The 22,826-nt window shown below is 44.0% G+C and overlaps 1 protein-coding gene across 2 annotated transcripts in view; it reads left to right on the top strand.

The window, feature by feature from the left end:
• The window catches only part of SH3PXD2A (SH3 and PX domains 2A), a 210,114-nt gene that overhangs the window by 126,859 nt on the left and 60,429 nt on the right, over positions 1-22,826 (top strand). For both annotated transcript variants that reach the window (XM_042019253.1, XM_042019252.1), the window contains exons 6-7: positions 3,140-3,187; positions 11,995-12,126. In XM_042019253.1, the coding sequence (XP_041875187.1) occupies positions 3,140-3,187; positions 11,995-12,126 (180 nt within the window). The remainder of the gene's footprint in view (positions 1-3,139; positions 3,188-11,994; positions 12,127-22,826) is intronic.

The raw sequence follows: 22,826 nt of genomic DNA, 5'->3' as shown, positions 1-22,826 counted from the left end.
GAATAATGTTTCATGTTCACCATAGCAACCAACTTAATTTTGTCTTCATAGCTTTTTGCCCCTTCAACCCCTCCCTTTTCTTTTGCACCTGAGGAACCTCCTTGACCTGTCTGAGGGTTGCCCAACTCTGTCATGGCAGCTTGGAAGCAATGGAATTGGGTTCAGCAGCCACTTCCAGTGACATGCCTGCTGTGCTGCTATTTCTGTGCAGTGTGGCTCCGAAGGAAAGCCTTCTCTGTGCTCTTCACAACTGCCTCGGCCTCGTGGCTTAGCTGTAATTTATGGATCCATGTTCCTTTTGAGCTTTTTAAAATAATTCCGGTAGGAGGAGTTTGTTCTGGCTCCAGCTGAAGTCGGCAGCAGGGGCTGTGGGGACTGATGTTAAGAGCAGAATTGGGATGCCATTGCCCTAGGAGTGGCCTGCTTTGAGTAGGCAACCTTAATTTTCCTTCCAAATACTGAGATTCCCCCCCTGCACTTCCAAGTCATCTGAGACCAGCCGGTGTTCAGCTGTGTGGCAGTGGGGGAGAGGAGTGGCAGGAAGCAAAGGTTTGTTCACTTACTGTTACCAATCCCATTGGAAACCAGGTCCAAGCCCCATGCAGAATTCCAGTAAAACCCTGTCCTAAAGGGGAAACCTGGGGCCGTTCAAAGCTTGTGTTTTGTTGGCTCAGGCACAGCATGTTTCTGAGGCCTCTGACCTCCTCCCCGTACGCTGGCTCCTGCCGCGGCTCTTCGTTTGAGCTCTCTGTGAAGTGGAATCTATCACTAATGTCTGATATTTTTATTATTTGTAGGGGGGACTCTTAAAAGCTGGTAGCAATTAGAGCTTAAACGTCTTGGAATAAAAAAAAAAAAATAATCCCCAAGAAGGAAGTTTAATGCTAAGCAGATGTGCAGGAGCAGCTGAAATATGCTGGCTGTCTTCTGCTTCAGAAGCAGCCTCATCCACTTCTAGCTGCTGTCAGGCTGGGGCAGCTGAGAAGTGCTGCTGCTTTTATGCTGCTTCCTGGGCTGGGAAGCCCACACTGCTGACCTGTGGGATTGTTTACCAGTTAATATTTATATTGCCCTTCTATTCTGGCTTAAACCAATAGTTTTGACAAGGAGAAAAATATACTTTGTTTAAAAAGAAATTTTAAAAAAACATTATAATGGCTAACAGAATTGGTTTATTTATGGTGAGATCTCACATGGGTGTCTGTAGATATGGCTACTGTGGATCTAGGTTTAAGCTCTCTTCTTGAGCAGACAGATCCAGAGTATCCCTAAACTTGTGTTAAGTGCAGCTTATTTCCTCTAACTTTGAGTGTTTCAGTCTTTTGCTGCAGCTTGGGTGGGGGCAAACTTTGAAGTCTTCCCAGTTGCTCCTGCAATACATCATCTGCTTGATTTATCATTGTCATACTCAGGTTCTTCTGTCTGGAAAAAGATCTGACAGCTGACAGAAGTTCATAGTCGTGTTCTGAAGGCAGTGGAAATCTATTCAAAAGCTAATAGACAAGTTGCTGACAACAACTCCTTCACACCCTTTCCCGTGCATGCCCCAAGTCTGTAATAGAAACATGCTGTATATTCCCTCCATGAGCTACAGCACAAGCTACTCTGCCAGATGATTTCCTGTTGCACTCCACCGATGTGGAGACTTTTTCATTTTTTCTTAAATGATAGTCCAAAATGAATTGTTATTTACCACTGTGTATTTTGTAGTGTATTGTGACAGTGCAGCACATGGGTTTGGGAGTCAGACGATTGAAAGACTTCATCATTTTCTCCAAGCTGCCACTGTAGAGAGTTTACTGTAAAGGAGGCAAAATACTGAATCCATTTGAATTGCAGTTTTGTTCTACACGATGAAAACTGTGTCCCTAATTTAAAGAAAGGATATAAAAACCTTGCCATTCCCTTAGTGCTGAGAAAACAGCAATGTGTTTTTTGGACCTCTGGTTTCCACTGGGAAAGTTTGAAAGCTGTTTCTTAAGTTCTGTACCATGCTAGCAATTCCTCAGTTAGTTACATATGTACTGTGAATCTATTACATTACTATCTATTAATCTTTTGACTGTCTTGGATATACCCTGCACTTCAAAAAGACAACAACAAACAGACAAGGCCAGCAGTATAGCCTGCTTTTCTCTCCAGGTGGTTGATGGGTGCATCTTCCCTGTTGTTAAACTGCTGGGTCCAGAACAGGGTTCCCCATTGCAGATAAGTTTTTCAAATTGCATTTTGGAGTTGTTAGAATTTAGGAAATTCTTAGACTGTCATATAAACATCTCTTTCTAGATGTATTTTCTCCCATGCAGGGAAAGAGTACAGCTGCCCTTCTGTTCCCTCATCCACAGAAGGGGAATGTTTGTTATTTAGAAATGGGGGAAAATCTGCTAACTTTCAAAACATGCTTCCAATGTATTCAAGAAAAAAATTAACACTTAACATTTGAAGATTATTCCCAAATTCCCAAGCCAAGTATTTCCACCTCATTTCATGGAGGGGGAGGGAAACCTTTTGACCTGGTCGGTAGCAACTCTTACCAGCTTTCTCCTTAACCTGATCTGTCTCATTCATTGGTTAAAAAATGGAACTTCTAGTTATACTCTGAATGTACCTTTTTTGGAGCTTTGTACTCTTTTCTGTGGAGCATTATCTGTCTATTGTTATTTTCCTTAATGCAATTCCAGGGTAACAAGATGCTTGTAGAAACTTATATGTGCTTGCTAAGCTCAGTCTCTGAGAGTTGCCTATGTGTCTTTTGGGTATCATTAACAGCTGTAAAGATAAATAGTTTTGCAGGTCTGAGGCTTAATAAGTCAAACTGTCTCTTGGTATATGTTTTCTGAGCTATTGGGAATAAGCTCAGGGCATATCTTATTCTGAGAGCTCAAAATTGGATCACCTACAGATCAGTTTCGTAAGTTCTGCAAATGCACTAAAACATAAAAATTAGCTGGATGGTTCTTATGACTTGTCCTTCCTCTGAGTCCCCATCATGCCAACACTACTCTTAAGAAAAACTTAATGTCTCTTTCAAAGCTGTCTTTACTAACTCTCAGACTTTCTGATATGACTGGTTTTGACTGTTTTCTTGTGTCTCTAATTACTTTCTCTTTCCATGGCTGCCCTATGATTGGATTTCAAGTTTGGATGTCCAGTTTGTCTGAGACTCCAAAAAAGAGTGTCGTTCCAGGTAAATTCTTGTGTCTTGGTGTTCTGCATGCTATTGAAAACAGAATTCTCTAGTTCAAGTTGTGTGGTTTTGGAGTTGTCTTGAGTATGAGTCTGTGACAGTGGGTACCCAGGATCTGCTGTCTGCTTGTGTATTGGTTTTTCATGCTGCACGATTTCTGGTAAGGAAGAGCTTTGCTGATGATTGTATCACCTTGATGTTACTGCTAGCAGGGGTTAGCAGTTTGCAGGGTTTTATCTTCCTTGCCCAACTCAAAGCCACAGTCCAGGGCAGCTTCCCCTCTTGTGGTAGATTGAGCCTGGCCACAGCTAAGTACCTGCACAGCTGTGGTTTCACTATTCTATGTGGGAAAAACTTTATGGGTTAAGGTAAGGCAGAGAAATATGACTGTGTGCTCCCTATCCTTCTGAAATGCTCTTTTTCATTTCTGCAGTAAATAGAAAGGATTTCACATGAAAAAGATGAAACTCTGATAAAGATACCAAATTTTCAAGGGAGCATCTGTCTCCTTGTTGCAATGAGTCAGGAAGGAGGAGGAAGCAGGGGAAACAACTTTGAGGTGAAGGGGCTAGCTCCCAGGGGCTAGGGAGCAGTAGTCCCATACGAGGTGAAAACTAAGCTTTATAGTATAAGGAATCAGGACTTCTGCTGAGTAACCAGTGGATTTCTTCTGCAAACACTTGTCACTTGACATGGAATATCACAGAAGAGTTCCTTTTTCCTTCAGACTTTAGAAGGAGAGATCACAAGTGATAGATCCTGTGTCTGTACAGGATGCTGGGCTGGTCACTCAAGCAGTTAAGGCTACACACAACCTCGGGGTAAGGAAAGATGGAAACGCTCCTGCTGATTTCCATACCAGATTTGGTAAATATTCAAGTTCATGCCCTGTTAAAAGTATGTGAACAAAATCCCACCACCCTCGGTGGATGAGTGCTTGCTTGTCTGAAGTTTTTGGACTGCTGTGGTTCCAGAAATGCTATCCTTGACAGAAGTTGAATATATCCTTGGGGGGTTCTGCCTCATCTTTGCAGAATAGGTCTAATTTGAGGGTGGTAACTGGATATAAAAGTGCAGAAATATCTGAAGTATTCAGTCACAGGAGCCTGCTGTTTCATAGGTCATGGGGAAGTTGAGACAGAAAAACAGAATGAGACTGAGCAGGAGAGAAATGTGTTAAGGAGGAGATAGAAGAGGTGTGGTGTCCCTCAGGAAAAATGACAAGAACCCCTCACCTGGCTGGGGGTGTGAGGTTGAGTTTCTTTGACTCAGTAGATCTGTTGGGACTGTTTCATGTTGCCATACATAGAATGGCAAACTGCATGCCAAGGGTTTTAGCCTCCTCAAAGGGCAAGGAAGCAAAATCTTTAACAGATACAATTTTTTTTTCTGTTCTGCTTACTGCTTTTAGCTAAATGCATGTTGCTAGTTTGGCTGAAAAAAAAAATCTGTGCATGATGAGAGTGCAAATATAAGTGATTCATTGCATTGCATGGTGCTCGAGAAGGTTAATGTTGAAACACAGTGATGCTCAAAAGTCTTACGTACATTTGGCAAGTTCATAGCTCTCCATGCTGCTCCAGTTCATGTGGCCTTTCAGTTTGCTTCTCATCCAAATGAATCCCCAGTTTCCAAAACAGCTGTTCTTCGGTCCAGATCTGCCATAGGTTGTATCCTGATGTGTCAAGCTGGTAGAGCAGACTTGAATTTGGGTATGATCTTTACCTATGATTTATGTGTCCTAGCTGGGCTGTGGCTTGGAGATGAGAACAGAAGCCAGTTTCATGCTGCCCAAGCTCTAGCTGAGGTTATGAACCTGCTGCATGAAGTGGAGACTCTAACCCAAGACTTGAAAAGTGTTTAATTTTGTACTTTGGACAAAGATGGGCGCCACACAGCCACACCCTGAGAGGTGCTGTGGTGGGGCACTGCTTTGGTCACCCTGACTGCTGTTAAACTCCTTGGCTGGTCTGCTTTGTGCTGTGTGGAGGGGTGGGAATGTGTAGTGCCACTGAGCAGGACTGGGGCAAATGCCAGAGTATACTGGTGACTTCAGCCTGGTGGAAGACCCAGTTTGGCAGCTGTGTGAAAATCTCCAAGCAGTTTAACAGATTTGTGTGCAAAATACTTAAGTATTCTTAACTGTTGCTACCTGTAACCTAGTTGGTTGGAATTGTTGTTCAGAGAGCCAACTTTCCAAGAAGGAGTGGAAAGGGGACTCAACTTTTTACTTTCACCCTCCTGCCTCTAATTTTTCTTGGCTCTGTTTTAAAACCTAGCAGATCAAAAATAAAAAATAAAAATCCCGAGACTAATAAGCTCCACTTGGCAAAGGTCAGCACTGAATTTTTCTGTTGGTCAGGATTTTGTTGGAAATGCTGCTGAGGGCTGTAAAGAGGGGAGAACTGAACTGGAGCAGCCTCTTGAGAGAGTGCCTGCCATTTACCATGGGCCAGGCTCATTCCCGAGGCGTTCCCTGTGGGGGGCTGTGTTTTGCTGCTGGTTTTAGCTGTGCATCACGTACACTCCAGTGCTGGAAGCACAGTCTACCTTCAAGCTGCCACTTGTCCCAGACTCCTGAAGGCTTAGCCAGATCTTGGTTCTAGGATACTACATGTGTCTTATGCTGAGGAATGCATCCAGGAACCTGGTTAATTTTCTGCTCCGTATTCTCTTCTTGGTGGCAATGTGTGCTATTGGCATGGGCCCCCTACAGCTGTTTGTAGCAGCAACCCAGGAGGTCAGGAGGGACTTGGTGCAACTCATGGAATCTCGACCAGATTTTGGCATGATTAGCCAAAAAGAAAGGCTAGAGCTTTGGCTACTACTGCCCCATGTACTGAAAGGCTTGCAGAGCACATGAGCACTGTGGAATTGAGGAGGGTGGAGGGATGCACACTCATTTAGGGAAAAACTTCTCGTGCATCAATCATGGCTGCTAACATGGGGTGAGAGGATTTACATGCTGACCTGGCCATTGCTGAGTGTTTTATTCTCGGTCATTCTTTGGGATTTGGACAAGGCTTTAGGCCAAACTTCTCTGGCTTTGGGTCTTCTGCCCTTGGTCAGATCCAAACCATTCCCTTTCTGCTTTGCACCCATCTCTATCTAATGGCAGGGTGTCACCTGCTTCTGAAACTCCCTTCTGAAAATGCAAGAGTGTGTCTTTGTGCTTTGTAAAAGAGCTACCTGGCCAAGCTCAGGGAAGAACTACAGAAATCATAAGTGTATTAATAACCCATTTGGTAGACTTACCCAAATGTTTATTTTTGTCTATAATTGGCAATAATCCAGACCTTGACACACTGGGTTTGTTCTGAATTTCTGTAGTAACTTTGGGAGGTGATGAACTTTTGTCTCTGTCCGTAAAGCTTTGTGGCTCAGAGCTGCTACACCAAGAGCCTCTGAGCTCTGAAGCTAAACACTATTAGGTTTGGGAGGACTGCTGTTTGGCAGGAGGGATGAAGATGAATCCCCTTCACTCACAGCTTGTGGCAATAGTAGTCTTACCTCCAGGAATAATTGTTGTATAAATACAGTCTGAATTTTGGTAAGTGGCAATGGGGCTGAAGTGTGACAGGCTGGAGTGCAGGAGTATCCAGGAGATGAGTCAAAGCCCCGATTGTTTAGGGGACATAAAGAATAAAAAACAGAAGGACAAAAATCCAAAACACCAAGACAAAACAAAAACCCTCTCACTGAATAGAAGTGAGATCCTAAACTGAGAAACACAGTTTTGATCTGAATCCATGTTGTCCCCGTAGAGATTTGTAGCAGGCTTCATCAGTCTCATCTTGCTGCTTACTCTAGGAACTGGTTATTTTAGGAACTGCTTTTCCAACACTGCTGCAATGTGATGAACTTTTGTGTACTCTCGCATGCATTACATGGCAAATTCTATTTTATCTTGTGTGCAATACACAATCCAATTTTTAGGCAGACCTAAGCAGTCTATCTTAACACAGTTAAAGATAAATCATGGGTGGAAGGCTCAAAGAAAACATGCAATTTTAATGTTTATTATAGTTATGTGGTACTTCTGATAAGAAAGAAAAGAGGTGAAGTTTTTAGGGGAAGGAATTCCATGTGTTTAGAGCTGGGTGTATGATTGCTGTAAGGGGTTAGACTGATCAGAGGATTTTAAGAGTAGGCTTGCTGCTATTCTGGGTTGGGTTTTTTTTTTCCTGTTGTCCTTCCCCAAAAGGAGTTTTCCAGAGATACATAAAAGTTTACCCTTCAAGAACTGGCTTTAACAAGAAACCACAGCTCTAGATCCAAGCTCCCACAGTTACTCCTCCCTACGCATGGAAGGGAGCTCTGACATTATCTTATGGAATGCCAGGACACTCGGGGCCATGTCTGCCAGACACCCCTGCGTGCAGAGCCTGCACGTGTCCCCAGCAGTTGTGCCCATGTCGGAAGGGCTGGACTACCTGCCAGCTGGTTGTTCAGCTGTGACTCACCCTTGTGGAGTTCACTGGCCGTTTCTGTGGTTTTGGCTGCTTCTGCAGGACTTCCACTGACCAGCCCAGTACTAATTCATTTAGTCTCAATCTGTAAACACTTGATTGATAATCATGAAAGAGAAATATAAAAGCCTGTGTGCTGTATGGATTAAAAGAGCAGACATGTTTATAGCCTGATAACAACGGAGTAATCTGGCAAAGATCGGGAGTCTCACATTCCCATATCCAGATGATTTTATTTTTGGAGTCCAGTTGGTGGTTTTCATTTTTGGCTATTGCAAAACCATCATAGGTCTTAGCTGTTGCAACGCAGGAGGAGGAGGATGTTGTTGGAACGGGCACTCTGTGCTCTTATTTAGGAGGCTTTTACAGTAGTTGCTGGTCTCTGAGTACAGCAGGAGGAATGATGCTCCCTCCTCGCTGCCTGGTGAGGGGGACAGGGTGCAACTGTGTCACTTAATAGTGCCAGCTGTGAGGGGCATGGACAAGCTCCAATGACATTTCTGCTCAGCCCCAGGAAGAGAATTGCTGAGGTGAGGAGCGGGAGGATTGTAAAGTGGAGCCCTATGGAGAGGAGGAGGGGTATCCTCAAGACTTTAACCAGGAAACGGACTCGAGGCAAAAAGAAATGGAGAGGCAAGCAAATTCTTATTTCAGCCAGCAATCTGTGCTCTGCTCTGGGGAGGGCTTGCAAGTTGGAGCTTAACCAAAATTGTAATTCTGCTTTTTTGGGGTGAGAGGAGGGGGGACCTTTACCTGGCACATCAATGTTATCCTATCCTCTGCTCTCCACTTCTGCCTGGGCTAAAGATGCTTTTTAAAAAGTAGGGCTATTGTGTCAGGACGGCATTGCAGCTGCATGTGAGCTTGCTGGGGAACTCGTGCCATGCTGCATCCCTCTTCTCTGGTGTGCTCACACTGAGCAGGCTGTTACTCTTCAATGCATGCTGTGTCCTGTGTTACAAATTAGACCTGAACTGATTGGCAGGGATGCGGAAGCGCCCACGGCTGTGGGTGTAATTGGTGATGTGCTCCCTGTGGTGTTGCCTGTCTTGTTCTTTTGAATCCCCTTTGGGGAGTCTGACATAGTGTCCCAGTGATGTTGTGGGCATCCTGAGTGTCACTGAGGAGTAATTCATCTAAAGATGCTTGTGGGGGATGGCAGGCTGAGGAGGATTAAAGTCCCTTACCCTACTGACTGTGCCTGAAGGGAATATAGTAACAACCGAAGCCAGGCTACCCAGAAAATGGTTAAGGCTTTTGGTTACTGGAGGGAGCTGTTTCTCTGTCTTTTCCTCCTCCTCTTCTTCCTTTCTTTCCTCTGTTACTGAAATCTTCCCCACCCTAATCTTGGGTGACCATTATTCCAGGAGCCACAGGGACACTATGCTTTGAAAGGGGGATATCCTCTAGGCATGATCTGCTGCAGCTGTAAATGAACAAGTTTGTTTGACCTTGGTTACTTCCTAGACCAAGGAATTTATCACCCTATTTTTTTTTTTTTTGGTCTTAATAGGAGCCCTGTAGCACTTATACGAGCGTCTGTTAAAACAATCTCTTAATTGTATGTGTTCCTCCAGCCACTGTAGTGACAAAGAAATCCTCCTGCAGTGACTACCTTATCCAAGGCAGAACAGAGTAACCCAGAGAAGCCCTGCTGGGTTTCAGATATGAGAATGCAGATAGAACCTTTTTTTTTTTTTGAGGCAGAGTTGCGGAGGTGGATTTGAAGTGCTGATTCTCCGTGTTTCCTGGCAAGGGCATTCCCCTGGCACACGGTCCCTGGCTTGGCCTCTGTGGCTGCCGGTGGAGTGTTTGCCAGCCTGTGCTCCAGCCTGGTCCTCTCCTTGTTCCCAGCAGGGACACGGGCATCACATGAACACGGCTCCTGCCACCAAGCCAATGCAGTGTTTCAGATTTTTTTGCCTTACTCTAATCCCATGAAAACTGCCTAGTAGATTGGAGGAAAGAAGGCATTTGGGTTGTTGGTTCAGCAGTTTGCTTCCTGCATGTCCCCTGCTCCCCTTGCCACCGTTTGGTCCCTCTTGCCTTTCTACACACCAGATTCTCTGCTGGTGCACGTGCGTAGACATAAGTCCAAGATGGCTTTTTTTTCTGGTTAAAAAACTAGTATTTATCTTAAGACTAGAACAAAATAAGGGTTGTAGGTGTTACTTGCCTGAGAATGTTGAAGGAAGATTATAATGCTGCTGGATTCTGCACGGGAGAAAAGACTGTGTGGGAAACCATGTGAAACAGAGGAAAGTATCTCATTGTACTCTAGGTAGCCCAACTAGCACTGGTTTAAACCAGAGTGCACGAGTCAGGTTGATTGATCATGAAAAGAAACACGATGCTTATGTGGAATGGACAGCTATGGTGAAAATTTGTATTATAAATTTCCATGTTGTCAGTTCATGGTCTTCTCCTCCTATTCCTGCTACTGGCTGTGGTTCAACTGTCTATAGAAAAGCTAAATCTCTTAAACACAAGTTTCTAGAGGAGATGACTCCTCTTTAAAGAAAATTAACTTACGTAATCTGAGGAGAGGCAGAGGCATGCTTAGGGAGCAAGGAAGTCTTCTAATTTTCTGGATTTCTTAAATCTGGTCCAAGGGGAGGCATTATGATAGTGTTTCCTTTCAGGAAACAGTTGAATTAATTGCTTTTTCTTCTAGGATTTTCATTTCACAGGATGCTGTTTTAATGGCTGATGCATTCTTTACCTCTTTCTTGGCAGGGATGCTAATTACTTGTCTGTAGAATCACTTTGCATCTCCAGCCCAAACACATACGAACATGCTGAGTTTGGAAATATAGCACCCAACATCCTGTGCTTGGCTGTCAGTCCCTTGACTTTTCTGGTGGACAGTTTCAGACCATGCTGCTTCCTTCCCATCTCTGATAGCCAATTTGTCATCGGAAATTCAGGAAAACCCGGAGCTGGCTCCTGGGTCTGTCCTGGCTGTATAAAATGGGACATTCAGCAAGTTGTATATCTGCTTCTGTCTTCCCTTTCCATCCACATCTTAATCCAGAGAGACAGGAGCTGCCTCTTAATATGTAAAATGTATAATAATGCTGGTGTCCCAAACTGCTGTCATTGAGAAAACCTGTAAAATAATTTTACGTTAAAGCCTGTTGGCTCTTACAAAGTAAAGACCTAAACCGAGAGGTTTTCATGACTTTTCAAGGCGGTTTCTAGGCCAAGCACAGCCAGACTGTGCCTGGGTTTGGGAGTGCAGAGGACCTGTCTGCACTGTTTGTGTTGCATTACAGAGCCGAGATGCAGCAGCCCAAGGGCTCCCTCCACATCTGGCACAGTGCTGTGCCTGCCTCGTGGCTCCACCTCGAAATGCATGATTTCGGTATGGGGGTGAAAAAGTCAGAAATAATTAAAAAAAAAAAAAAAAAGGGAAAGAAAGACCAGTGATGTGGAGGAAGGGAGGGAGAGTGGTTATTTTGCACCTTTTGTGGCCCCTGTTCGCGTGAGCGCCTGCTCCCATTCATAAATGGCTCTGACAGCCGAAAGCCCTTGGTCCGAAGAGAAACCAAACAACTGGGGGTTGGCTCCGAGGGCTCCAGAAGGGCGATGGAGAGGGGGAGCCGAGCCCCGTCCTGCCGGGGCTGCTCTGCCGGGGGAATGCGGAACTGCAGAGCTGGCGGGGGGCGGGGGGGTGGCCGTGTTTGAGCAGGGATCTGGCGCTATAACTTTTTTTCTTCTTCTGTTTCAAGTAAACACTCTTCCCCGCCCTCCCCTCGCTCCCTCCACCCCACCTCCCTCTCTTTCAGTCCCGCTCATGTGTTTCTATTTAAGGGCTGCAGTGCAGACGAATATGATTGGCATCTACAGCCCCCTCTTGACTTTCAGCTCAAGCCTTTAGAGTGGAGAAGGAGCTGAGCCGCCAAGGGGAGAGCTGTTTTTTCTTTGGGTTTACTGGGGGGATGGCTCAGCTGTGGATTTATACTGCTTCTGCCCAGGATTTTTCTCTCTGAATGGGAGCAAGGATTGTGGAAACCATGTTGGGAAGAGGTTTATTTTCAGAATCCATCATGAAACTGTGCAACTAATTCACTTTTTTGGCTCCTTTTTAAATTTTTTTTTTTTCTCCCCTTTTTTCTTCTTCTTCTCTCCAATGTCCCTCTGTGCTGCTGGGTTGTGGGCCAGAGGAGGCTGTTTCTATATGGCCAGCCATTTGGGGATATGCTGCGAGCCAAGGTTGTTTGCTGATTCGCTTGGCTCTGGTGACAAGTTGGCCTGTTGTGAATCGGATGGACGGAGGTCGCTCTCAAGGAGCCATGGCTGGAAGCTGGCTTACGGCTTGCTTTTTCCCTTCCCCAGGTGCTGATGCTAGCTCTGAACCCATGATCCTGGAGCAATATGTGGTGGTGTCCAACTATGAGAAGCAGGAGAACTCTGAGATCAGCCTCCAGGCTGGAGAGGTCGTGGATGTCATAGAGAAAAATGAAAGTGGTAAGTTATATTTGCTCCTTTTCCCTCTTCCAGTGGTCCGATTTTTGCATTTGTTCCTCTGCTTTCAGTTTCCTCATCGCTACTTGTTAGCTGTACGTTTGCTCCATCTGGTACAGTTACTATGTCTGGCAGAGGATGTTGAAGTTTCTCAATGTTGACTTGGGCTGGGGGCCAAATGTTGCCTTCTACTGTAAGAATGTTTCATAGGTTTTGTGTGTTAATTAGCCAAGGTACACCAATGGAAAATGAAGGTGACTGAGAGAAGGATCTGCAGCTAATGAAGCTGATGTATAGTAGGCTGCTATAGTTGCCCTGCTGTCTCTTCAAGTTTCTGTCAGTATTTCCATTACTAACTCCCTTTGCAGAGGATTTATAGGATGAGTGTTTAAAAATTGCTTGGGATGAAACTTGGCTTGACAGCTTAGCCCGTGGCCCAGAGCTCTGTAGGGAGGGGAGAGAATGTGCGTAGATAAATACGTGGCCATGCATAGTTTCAAAACTTCTTGCAGAAGTGTTAATTGGGGAATTTTGAGGCAAAGAGGTAGAGGCTGTCATGTAAAAGCAAGATAAAATCCCCTTCTGCCATGCATGGAATAACCAGCTTGCACTTGGAAAATGAGATTTTTGGCAAGTGTTTGTATAGATGTCTTTTGTGTGCTTTAAGTTTTGGATGCCTGGTAGCTTTGAGTTGGGCAGAACACATGCAGGAGACTGTGTACGTGTGAGTGGTTGGAGTGGCTTAGCAGCTGGTTTGAATAACTGCCTGTCTTCAGCAGCTCCCCCTCCTCCCCTCCAGCACTCTGTGTGTATTAATGCAGAGCTCTTGTCCAGGACTGGTTTCCAGCCCACTCATGACTTGTGTGTCCTCATCCAGGGGAGCTGCTGACATTTGGATCTGTTCAAGCCAAGGCTCACGTTGTGGTACCTCCACATCAAGAGCCCTTGCCACTGGCAGGCTCTGGAGAGTGCTGGGCACACCAGAGCTTGGGGACACTAGGGCACCCTCATCTGAGGTTCAAATTCAGCTTCCAGAGCTTTGAGCCAGGTTATCCACAAAGGTGACCATGCACTGTATTTTTTTTCCCCCCTCTTTTAATGGAGTGGTAATTTCTCTGCTGTATGAGAGCCTCATGTGTGTTTGGCTCAATGTGATACAGTAATTTGCTGGCTGGTGATTTAGTGTGGAGTCCAAAAGGATTGTGTGTGGAAATGCACTGGCTAGTGTGAACAGAAATACCTATCTCCTGGGTACTGACTGTGTCACTTGCAAAACTAATGGGAACCAAACTGGTCATCTGCCCCACTTTGAAGCAATAGTTAGGATTGAAGAGGGAAAAATGTCTTTACTTCTTGAACTGTCTGGCCTAGTGGGCAAGCATCCTGCTTTCCAAGCCTGCGGCTTCACTGTCAATAGTGGGTGTCACTGCCATCAGAGCAAGCCTGGTTATATTGTGGCAACTTATCTTCATATTCATGATATCCTTGTCTTGGGTAATGGCTTATGGAGCCAAGGGAATTAATTGGGCTGTTTAAATAATACAAGCAGTGTCTGAATTCCAGTTACAGTTCCTTTGTGTTTTCTTTTAGTGTGGCCTCTCTGCCTTGCACAGTTCAGACCACATTGTATTGAACCACATGGTATGTGGAGATAGAAATGGAGAATGTCAGGGTTTGAATTAATTAGTGGGTCCAGAAATGTGACTCTTCTAAGGGAACATCCTTGAACTTGGATTACACTTCTTAAAACCATATTTGGATACTTGGCAACCAGATAACTTAATGTCCATGTAAACACGAAAGGAAATCTGAAGCCCAGAATTCCATGCTGTGATCTTGCTCTTTATATTTATGTACGTACAAAATAAAGCTATATCCATATCCTTAAAAAAAAACAAACATATAAGCACATAAATCACAGACTGGGGATGGAGAGAGCATCCCTTGCTTGGATGACTGTTTTAACTGTTCTGGTAGAGAACTCATTATTTAGTTGTTCCAAGAACAGGACTCCAGACATAGTCTTTTAATTCTCCCCTAGGTTAGGGATACCACAGGAATTACTTCAATATTCTTGAATTGTTGTCTTGTATTTTCAGCTACTGCTGAACCTGTGGATGGCATGTCATGAAACTAGGAAAAGTTTCTCAAGTGTCAACTTTCAGAACTCAGGAATTATGGCTTGAATTTGAGTATCTGCTTAGTGTAAGCAGGCACCTAGAAGATGTGGTTATGACCTCTAAGAACATGGGGATATAATTTTCAAGAAAATAAGATTATTGGACTATGCACATGCATAATAATTAATTTGACTATGTTGTTATGTTGGCTTGTAAGTGTTGTGAAACTCTACCTGTGATGTATAAATTAGACTTATTCTTCTAATCCATACAAAGGTGATGCAAGGTGTTATGGATGTCACCTGCAGCAGGGGACAATGTCTTCAATGAAAGGAAGGAAGAGTGGCTGGACAGGTTGTTAGCTGACGGCAGAGAAGTCCTGTCAGGCTGGATGGTGTGTGTTGGATGTGCTGTTGGGCCAATGTTTTGAACTTCCTTGTGTGTATAGACATGTATATAGCATATCATATGTCTGCTTTGGGTGTTTCTTTAACTGAACTTTGGGGAAGTTAGATGTGTAAAGGCACAGATGACGGTTTAATTTTAAAACCTTGCCTGAATAGAGTTGCCTGCTGATGCCAAGGATGCTTAAATGGTTCTTTTGTTTTCTGGAGTAGAAAAAACTTTAACTTGGCTTTGTTGCTTGGCTTTCATAAGAAAGAAACACCTTCGCTTTACTAGTGAAATGTCCCTATTTTTTTTACACGAGGAACCTCAAAACCAGTTTCCAAATGATGGTGCATGTTTCATGTCCTGCTGGATGTTTTCTTCTGCACACTTCTAGGGCCTGAGCTAGAGTTACCACCTTTTCTGATGTTTACCTCCAAATTGTATGCTCTCCTGAAAGGACGTAAGCTGTGCTTGTTCAAAGGCCAGTGTATAAGGCAGAGGTAGAAGGGGGAAAATATGGTGTTTGATTTATTGAAGCCTTATCTAGTTTTCATCAAGCTACTTTAGCTTCATCTTAAGTGGGTTACACTTACTGTATAGTATTATTCAGTGTAGCTTTTATCATATAAGAGATGGTATTTAAGGTGTCTCACAGGCAGATATGTACAAGCCCATTTGTAGGGTAGGGCCCAAGGTAGGGCCTTGTCTCGTATTTGGTTTTTTCTTTCACTGAAAGAGCTGGCTAAGTTGTCTTCATTATTGTGCCAGTGAAAGTTATTGCTTGCACATCATTTGAAGTTAGAACTTCTGTCCTGTATTATGACTTAAGAGCAAGGTCAGTGTAGCATACGTGGTGAATAATTTCCAAAACCCTTCCTCTGAGTTGTGAAGCCTTTGGGTCACTATAACCTGGTTGTTGCCGCAATTACTATGGAAGCAAACCTTGGCAGACTGAAATAAAGCTGTTGTACTTCAGAACAAGTTATTTAGTAGTGTACCAGCTCTCAGACTTCAGTATTTGGTTTTTGCAGCAAATACCTATCTTGCCTCAACAAAGATTGTCCTTCAGATCTTCATTCTGTTTATAAGAGCAAAATACCCAGAGTGTGCCTGTTGTATCTGATGAATATTTATCTCTTTCTTTTAGCTGGGGAGGAAAATCTGCATGTAGCAATGGTCGCACATGCATCAGGAGAAAAAAGGAGGTTTATAGTCTCTACAGGTGTTGTCTGGGAATAGGCTGTAGTTACAGGGCTTGTGTTTCTTGCTAGAAGTGACTGGGATTTGTTTAAAGGCATGGTGTAATCAACCTGCTCTGTCCAACACTATCTAAATATTTCTGAGTTGTTTCAGAAAAACTATGTGAGTAATTGGCATAAGTCCTGTCTGTTGACTACATAGGCTTCTTTAAACCTTAACCAAAAAAACCTTAACCTCGTGGAATGGCTTAAAAATATATTTCTGTTGCAGAAAAGAGATGTTGTGACTTCAAAGCAGGAATCTGACAGATATCTTTAAGGTGGAAGAGGGAGGGACTGGGCCAGAGCAGCTCCCTCTCTGCTATGTTTTGCATGGATGTGGCTTGAAATGGTCAAGCTATAAACTGTGTCGGCAGTGTTTGCAATGGAAAACCTGACAAACAGTGAAGTATGAGCACACTCCAGCGCGCTGCTGCTGCTCTGCTTGCAGGCAGAATGGGAGCTCTTTCCTTGCAGCCCCTGGGAGCCGTGCCTGCGGTGGAGGCGTTGTGGGATGGCGTTCTCAGCTGGGCTGAGCAGAACTGAAGCCATTTCCTCTGCAATTACATAACTGCAGACCAATTTTCAATGTTACAGTACATGTAATACGTAAAATAAGGCTATTATGGTTAGTGTAACTTTATCAGGACACAAAGGAATCTCTGGGAAGGGAGGCTGCTCTGCTCCCTTTAAAAGTGGGATGTGGGACTTGGCACTGAAGTATCCATGAGGAAGATCTCTGCTCATCTGGGAGTCCTGGCTTAAAGGACTTGGGACTTGCTGGTTGCCCACACAGTGTCAGGAGATGAGTGTGTGCCTGGCAATGTCCTCTGCTACACCATTTGGTTTCACTGGCGCTGCTCCGTGGCTGCAGTTGTGAGCTAGGAGAGGGACATAGGCCACAGCACTCAGTTCCTGGGGATGCACTGGCTTCCCTGTTGGAAGCTCCCTCTTCTCAGATTGAGGGCTTTTTGAGTTAGGCTTCTGGATCTTCATGGGGAACACAGCACCCTTTATTTGAAGGTGTTGCTTTCCAGGGTTAAGTAAGTGGGTTTATTTGGTACCACATGGGGCCAAGATTACTTTCGTGGTTAACTGCTGCATCTTGGCTAAAGGCGCACCCTTAAAGTGTTCTAAGTAGAAACAGATATATGGTTTCTTGAAACTCATGGACCAATCTTGCATCTTTATATCCCTTCTGCCATGCCTGTTTTTGCAAGTTGCATTGATTTTTAGTCACCTTTCTTTAGTGTTGGTGGGGCTTTTGTTTTAAATTTTGTAGAGATCAGTGTTTCTATCTTGCATCTGCTTTTTGCTGCTCTGCCTCTTTTTCTAGGTCCTTGTCTTTCTGATCCTCCCTTTATACACAGAGGGGATCATGTGCACTGCTAGCAAATGTCTCTGAGCATTAGTATTATCTTGTAAAAGCTGGCGAAACCCAGTACACTTCTGTTTATTCTAGCAGATAAGTGGCAATCTAGCAGCTTTCTAGGTTTCAAATGTGGCTGTAGCTCTACACCAAATTGCAAATGCAGTTTCCTAGTTTGCTTGTGAATTGTCAATAACTTTGCATCCACTAGTCAGATGTGCTGCCAGACACAGTAATTGCCAACATTATGCTCTATTTCAGGTGCAATTGTGCATGTTGGGTTTCTTTAGAAAGTGACTTTTTTTCCCTTTACATAGCATTTCAAGACTGTGTAGTTCATCAGATATGATGCAGGACTTGATTTCTGTTTGTACACCCCGCCCAACCTTGCCCTGCTGTTTGCTCTGAGAAGCTACTTCAGTTGTCTGTGTTTCCACTTCTTCCCAGTGTGGCTGTGTATTTGAGTTTCAAGCCTTGTAGGGGAGACCAAGGTCATGATATAAGAAGTAAATCCTCCCTTATAGAGCAGCCCCTTCTCTTGATCAGTCCTTGAGCTGTGCCTGGAATTTGAGGAGGAGAAACAAACACTTCTGTAGGTTCAACACTTTTCCCATAGCACCATTGGCTTTATTCCAGAGGACAGGTTTAGGTGAGTGGCCACCACTAAATATGTGGGACAGCTTGTCTTGCTGCTTCTGTACCAGAGTTTGTAACTTTTTAACAAGGAGAGCCAAGTTTAAGGAAGGACCACCCCCAGCCCCTTTTTCAAAAACAAAGGTGCGTAGCCTTCAGTGTCCATTCTGAATGCAGTGCTGCCTTGCTGTGTGTCCTGCCTTTCTGGCACCAGCCCAGCAGCAGAGGATACTTGATCCACTTATGAATCAGTTCCTGTCCTGCTGCAGTTTCTGCCCAATGTACGTACTAATGCAGACAAACAGCCATCTGAGGAGGCAGGGTGGGTGATTTGGAATTTTTGGCTGGGAGTTACTGGAAAGTTGTTTAATGTCATAAAAAACAGTGTTTGTACAAGTCTTCTCTCCAAACAGGGACAATGCTGGCAAAGCAGAGATGCTTTTCTCCTTCAAATGCTTGCAGCTTGGGGCTGGAGAAGGGCTTCTCTGGGCAGGCAGAGGTTCAGAGCTGTCTGTGTGGAGAGTAAGGATGCTCAATGGCACTTGCTTGTCTCACTGCAGCAGCGTCTTTGTCTTCAGGCTTTTTGGAGGCAGTGATCAAGGCTGATTGTTCTCTTGCTTTGTTCTGCAACAGCAGAAGTAAAGCATCCTGTTCGTGCATCTGATTGCAAAGGGTGGGTTTTATTTTAAACTTTAGCTGTCTTGGAAACTGCTGTCTCTGGAGGGAGCCTGGGTGCCTTGTTTTAAAGTAGTCGATGGAAATGGAGTATTGATAGGAGGAACGGGGACATTTACATTAATCCAGGTTCTGTGCTGGCTCCATGGGAAGCCTGGTGCAAGCTTAGAGCAGAGAGGTAAAACTGGATGTGATGATTTGCTCTAGCTAAGTTCTCCTGGAAATCAGCTCCTTTCTGGGAATACCGTGCCTGACCAACCCTGCAAACAGGCACTCCCTCTTCCAGTGGCCTGTTTGCAAAATGTTGAATGGATGGAGAGAATTTACACTCGAACCAGAAACAGCCGGGTCAGCGGGAGATGAGGAGGAGCCCTCCCTCCTCTGCTCTTGCTCTTGGGAGCCCAAGGGTGGGGTGACACTGTCTAATGACTTTAGCAGATGTAGTAAGCTGGAAGCAGCCCTTCACAGCCTACTCTGACCTCTCTGGTGATTGTTTTGTAAGCTGTTTTCTGAACCCCTTTTTTCTTGCCTTTTTTCTAATCTGGTTGAATTTTTAATTCTGTGCCTCTGCAAGGATAAAGAGGATGGTAGCTGCTTTCTTTTTCTGGCTGTTTTACTTTCAGCAGTCAAAGCATGTTGGTATGGCTGAAGCCCTCGCCACAATTTAACTTGCATTTACTGTGCCCAGAAAAGAATCATGCCACATTTCTGAAGTAGTTACCTCTGACCTGCAGTTCAAGGCTGCCCTGTACATAGGTTTGAATGGTAAGGAGGTGGGACTGAAGTTCCTAGACCTGCCTATTGCTTGAGCATCACCACACCAACATCTCAGCTGAGCTTGGGATGTTGCGGCATAAAACAAAATGCTTGAATTATGAATGTTTTGTAATATTTATGTTGCTATCTTGTGATGTCTAAATGGCTTCCTCTGCCCCACTTAGTAACTTACATGGCAATTGATGTTTGTTTCTGTTTAAGAGCTTGGAAGGTAATTCTCTGTGTTGGAACCAAAGCAGGGTTATTACTCTGTTTTGTAGTTGTCCTCTATCACTGTGGAGGACAAGGTTTTTCTCCACTGCCACCTCTGAAATGTCTATTGTTTTGTGACTGTGCAAAGGGACGAAGGTGGGCTCCTGCTTTTCTGCTGGTACTATTCATTCCAACCTTGTGAGAAGGGGAGAGTGTCCCTTTAATTCTGCTGTGACATTTCCATCTCTTCTGGGAAGCTCTTCTGCATTTGAAAGATCTCCTTGCTTGGTTTTCCTTTGCCCAGCTTCGAATTGCAGTTGGTATTTGCTCTGCCTCCTTGATGACAAGCTCATTAAGAACATTTGAAATACGGCTGTCTGCTAAAACTCTGCTCTTTGCAGTGCCTCGTTCTGCTGAAGCTTTCCTGGGACACCTTCAGGCTGTTCTGGAGCTCTGCTGCTGGGGATGCTTTGCCTGTTGGGATGGAGTTGTTGACTGTGGCTTGTGTTATTTGGGTCCCACTGGAGTTGGGAGCAGTTCAATGTCATACTAAAGTGACCTTCAGTGTATTTATAAAGCCTTGCAAAAGTTAGCTAGTCGTGGTGTTCCCTTGGGTTCATAATTGAAGGTTTCAGAGTTGTAAGAAATGAATTTCTATTTTCCAGGCAACACTGCCTCATTTCATTCCCCTATAGAGGGAAAAGAATGATTAACAAGTAATAGGGCCACAAAAGATGTCGTGGGGTCATGTTTCTCTAAAGCATTCTCCTTTTTAATCTACCTATCAGATTCCTTTTATGTAGTGTTCGCTTTTAAATACTTTTAAAGAAACATCTCTCCAGATTAAGACATGATGAAACAACTTCCAATTTGAAACTGTCCCTCTAGAACCTATCTTTTCAAATGTTTAGTGCTGTAGGGTGTGGTTTGTATTAATTTTTTTAGTCCTACACCCATTGTTTGTCTTAATCTTGGGCAACTGGTGTTCTGACAGGGCTAGTTCAGTTATGTGGGTTTTTTCCCATTTTGTGGAGATATCTAAAGTCCATCCACTTTGACTTTTGCATTGATTTGCCTTTTCTTTAGCTGATGTCATGCCTCTGTGGGATAACTCTCCCACTCCTCCAGATTTCTCAAAGCTCAGGAGAAGGGTGATTGCTGTGAATAAGAAGTCTCCAAATACATTAAATATTTATCTCTCGGGCTGGTTTTTTTCCATGCTGTCTTCTAAGCATCCTGCTGAAGTTAACAGGTTCCCTTTTCAACTTCCCTCCACCTGGCTCGATGTAGAACAATATACTACCCATTCAACTGTAGTTAGATCTCTAATCTAACTGTAGATTAGAGAACATCTACATTTCTCTAATTTCTTGAGAAATGGGAATGAGCTTAAAGAGAGGAACTCCCCTGCTTCACAAGTGCCAGCAGAACTTGCTGGGGCCAAGCTTTCACACGGGCAGGACTGAAAGAAGTCTCTCGTGGTTGCCAGGTCAGCATGTGAGGAGACTTTTCTTCAAACCACAAGGAGTGTATTTCAAAGGGGAAGAAAAAAAATCAGTGTCAGCCATTGCAAAGATTGTTTCTCATCTGCATCTGTTTCGATTTCTCCATATCCAAGGTGCTGAGACCCCTCAGACCTCCTTGAGGAGCAGGAGAAGGAGCAAGCCTGTCTGGACTTCATATTTGCTAGCTGTGGGCATGAAATCTGTTCCAGGATTTCTGAGACTGCCCTGTTAGTCTGTCTACTGGGGAGAGGATGTGACCACTGAAACCACAGACTTGAAGACTTAGTTGTGCATGAAGGCACTTTAGCTTCAGGCCAGCAGGGCACATCGGTAACAGTGGAGAAGCAGTGGCACAGGCTTTGCTGCCTTTAGGTTTGCCGTACAACACATGCAGGTACTCCTGAATAGTAGGATATGCACCAGGCCTCTGAAAACTTCAATTCTGAAATTTCCAGCTGCCTGCAAGTTTCTTCCTCTTTCCCTTCTCATTTAATCCTGCTCTGCTGAGACTTTATGCTTTATTCCCCGTTTCTCCTGCATACCCTGTTTGGAGCCCAGGATGGCAGGCTAAAAAGGAAAAAATGTTACATAGCATCGCCTGTTGGAGCCTTTACTCCTTACCTCTTCTATTTATGCAGTCACTGCCAGTTTTGGGACCCTGAAACCTGCTCCAAGAAAATGTTTCCAAGGAAAATCTGCTTTTCATATTGGAATGCATAAACTTTCTAAGATTGAGTTTCCCGTATCAGCCAAATAGGTCACCAGCTTAGCACTGCTGCAAGAAACTACCTGGGGCCAAGAAGGTACAAGTATATTGCTGAGGCCTTCCAATGAGTCCCATAGTTACCCTGTGAGCTACATTCCATTGGATGTGACTGCTTTTAAAAAAACCAACCAAAAAAACCCTAAAAATTAATTTATTTGAATTATTTCATAGTTTTTTGTTATATCAAAGTTTCTTTTAAGAAAGCAGGTCAGTGAAATGTCTTTAAATAAGTCCCCAAAATACTAAATTTAATGCGTAATGACTGATGTTTTCTGCCCTTTGTTCTAGTTAATCAAGACAATAATTATACACAAAGACTTTGGCTCTTGTAGTGACTTTCAGGCCTGTTTTTCAAAGTAAGCAAAAGACTGATGTTGCATTTTTGTTGTGTCAGATGAGGACAAGATTAATAAAGGATGGAAGAGATTTTTTTCCCCCCCAAGCTGCACAGCAAATAAGCAGTTCCAATACTACTTTGGCACCAAAATGGAAGCTGTAATCATTAGCAGACGCATTTCAGTTACGACCAGCAACATAACTCCATGCCTTTGGCTTTCATGTTAAAAAGAGTTCAGTTTTACCACAAACCAGTTTCTTGTCCGTTTTCAGATTTAGCAAAACCTATAGGAGTAATTGCCCTGCTTAGGAGTTTCATAATACAATGAGATTTAGGGGGGTGGCATGACAGATGGGTGCATGTTGGCTCTTCCCATCCACCCCCTCGGGCTGGGACATCAAACTTCCTGGCATTCTTGATGGAGAATTTTAATTATTTTTTTGGTAGAAAGGTGTTGGCTCACAGCTGGGTTAACCAAAGCAATTCTAGAAGGGACAGCAGATGAGATGGGCTCTCCTGGAGCTCTGTTTTACTGGCTGGCTTCTCATTACTACATTTATTGGCAAGTTTGGTTTTTTTGCATCTTGATACAGTGTGACTTATCTGAAAGTTGCACATGCAGTGGGACATCACTTTATTTCAGATGAAGCCTGACTGCAGTTGTATTGGCAACATAGTCAAACTTCGTCTTGGTGATAACA

The sequence above is a fragment of the Corvus kubaryi genome, unplaced genomic scaffold (genome assembly GCF_017639235.1).
Source record: "Corvus kubaryi isolate FWS band 111438036 unplaced genomic scaffold, C.kubaryi_AGA036_p1.0 138, whole genome shotgun sequence".
NCBI lineage: Eukaryota > Metazoa > Chordata > Aves > Passeriformes > Corvidae > Corvus > Corvus kubaryi.
This window is presented reverse-complemented; position numbering and strand designations above follow the sequence as displayed.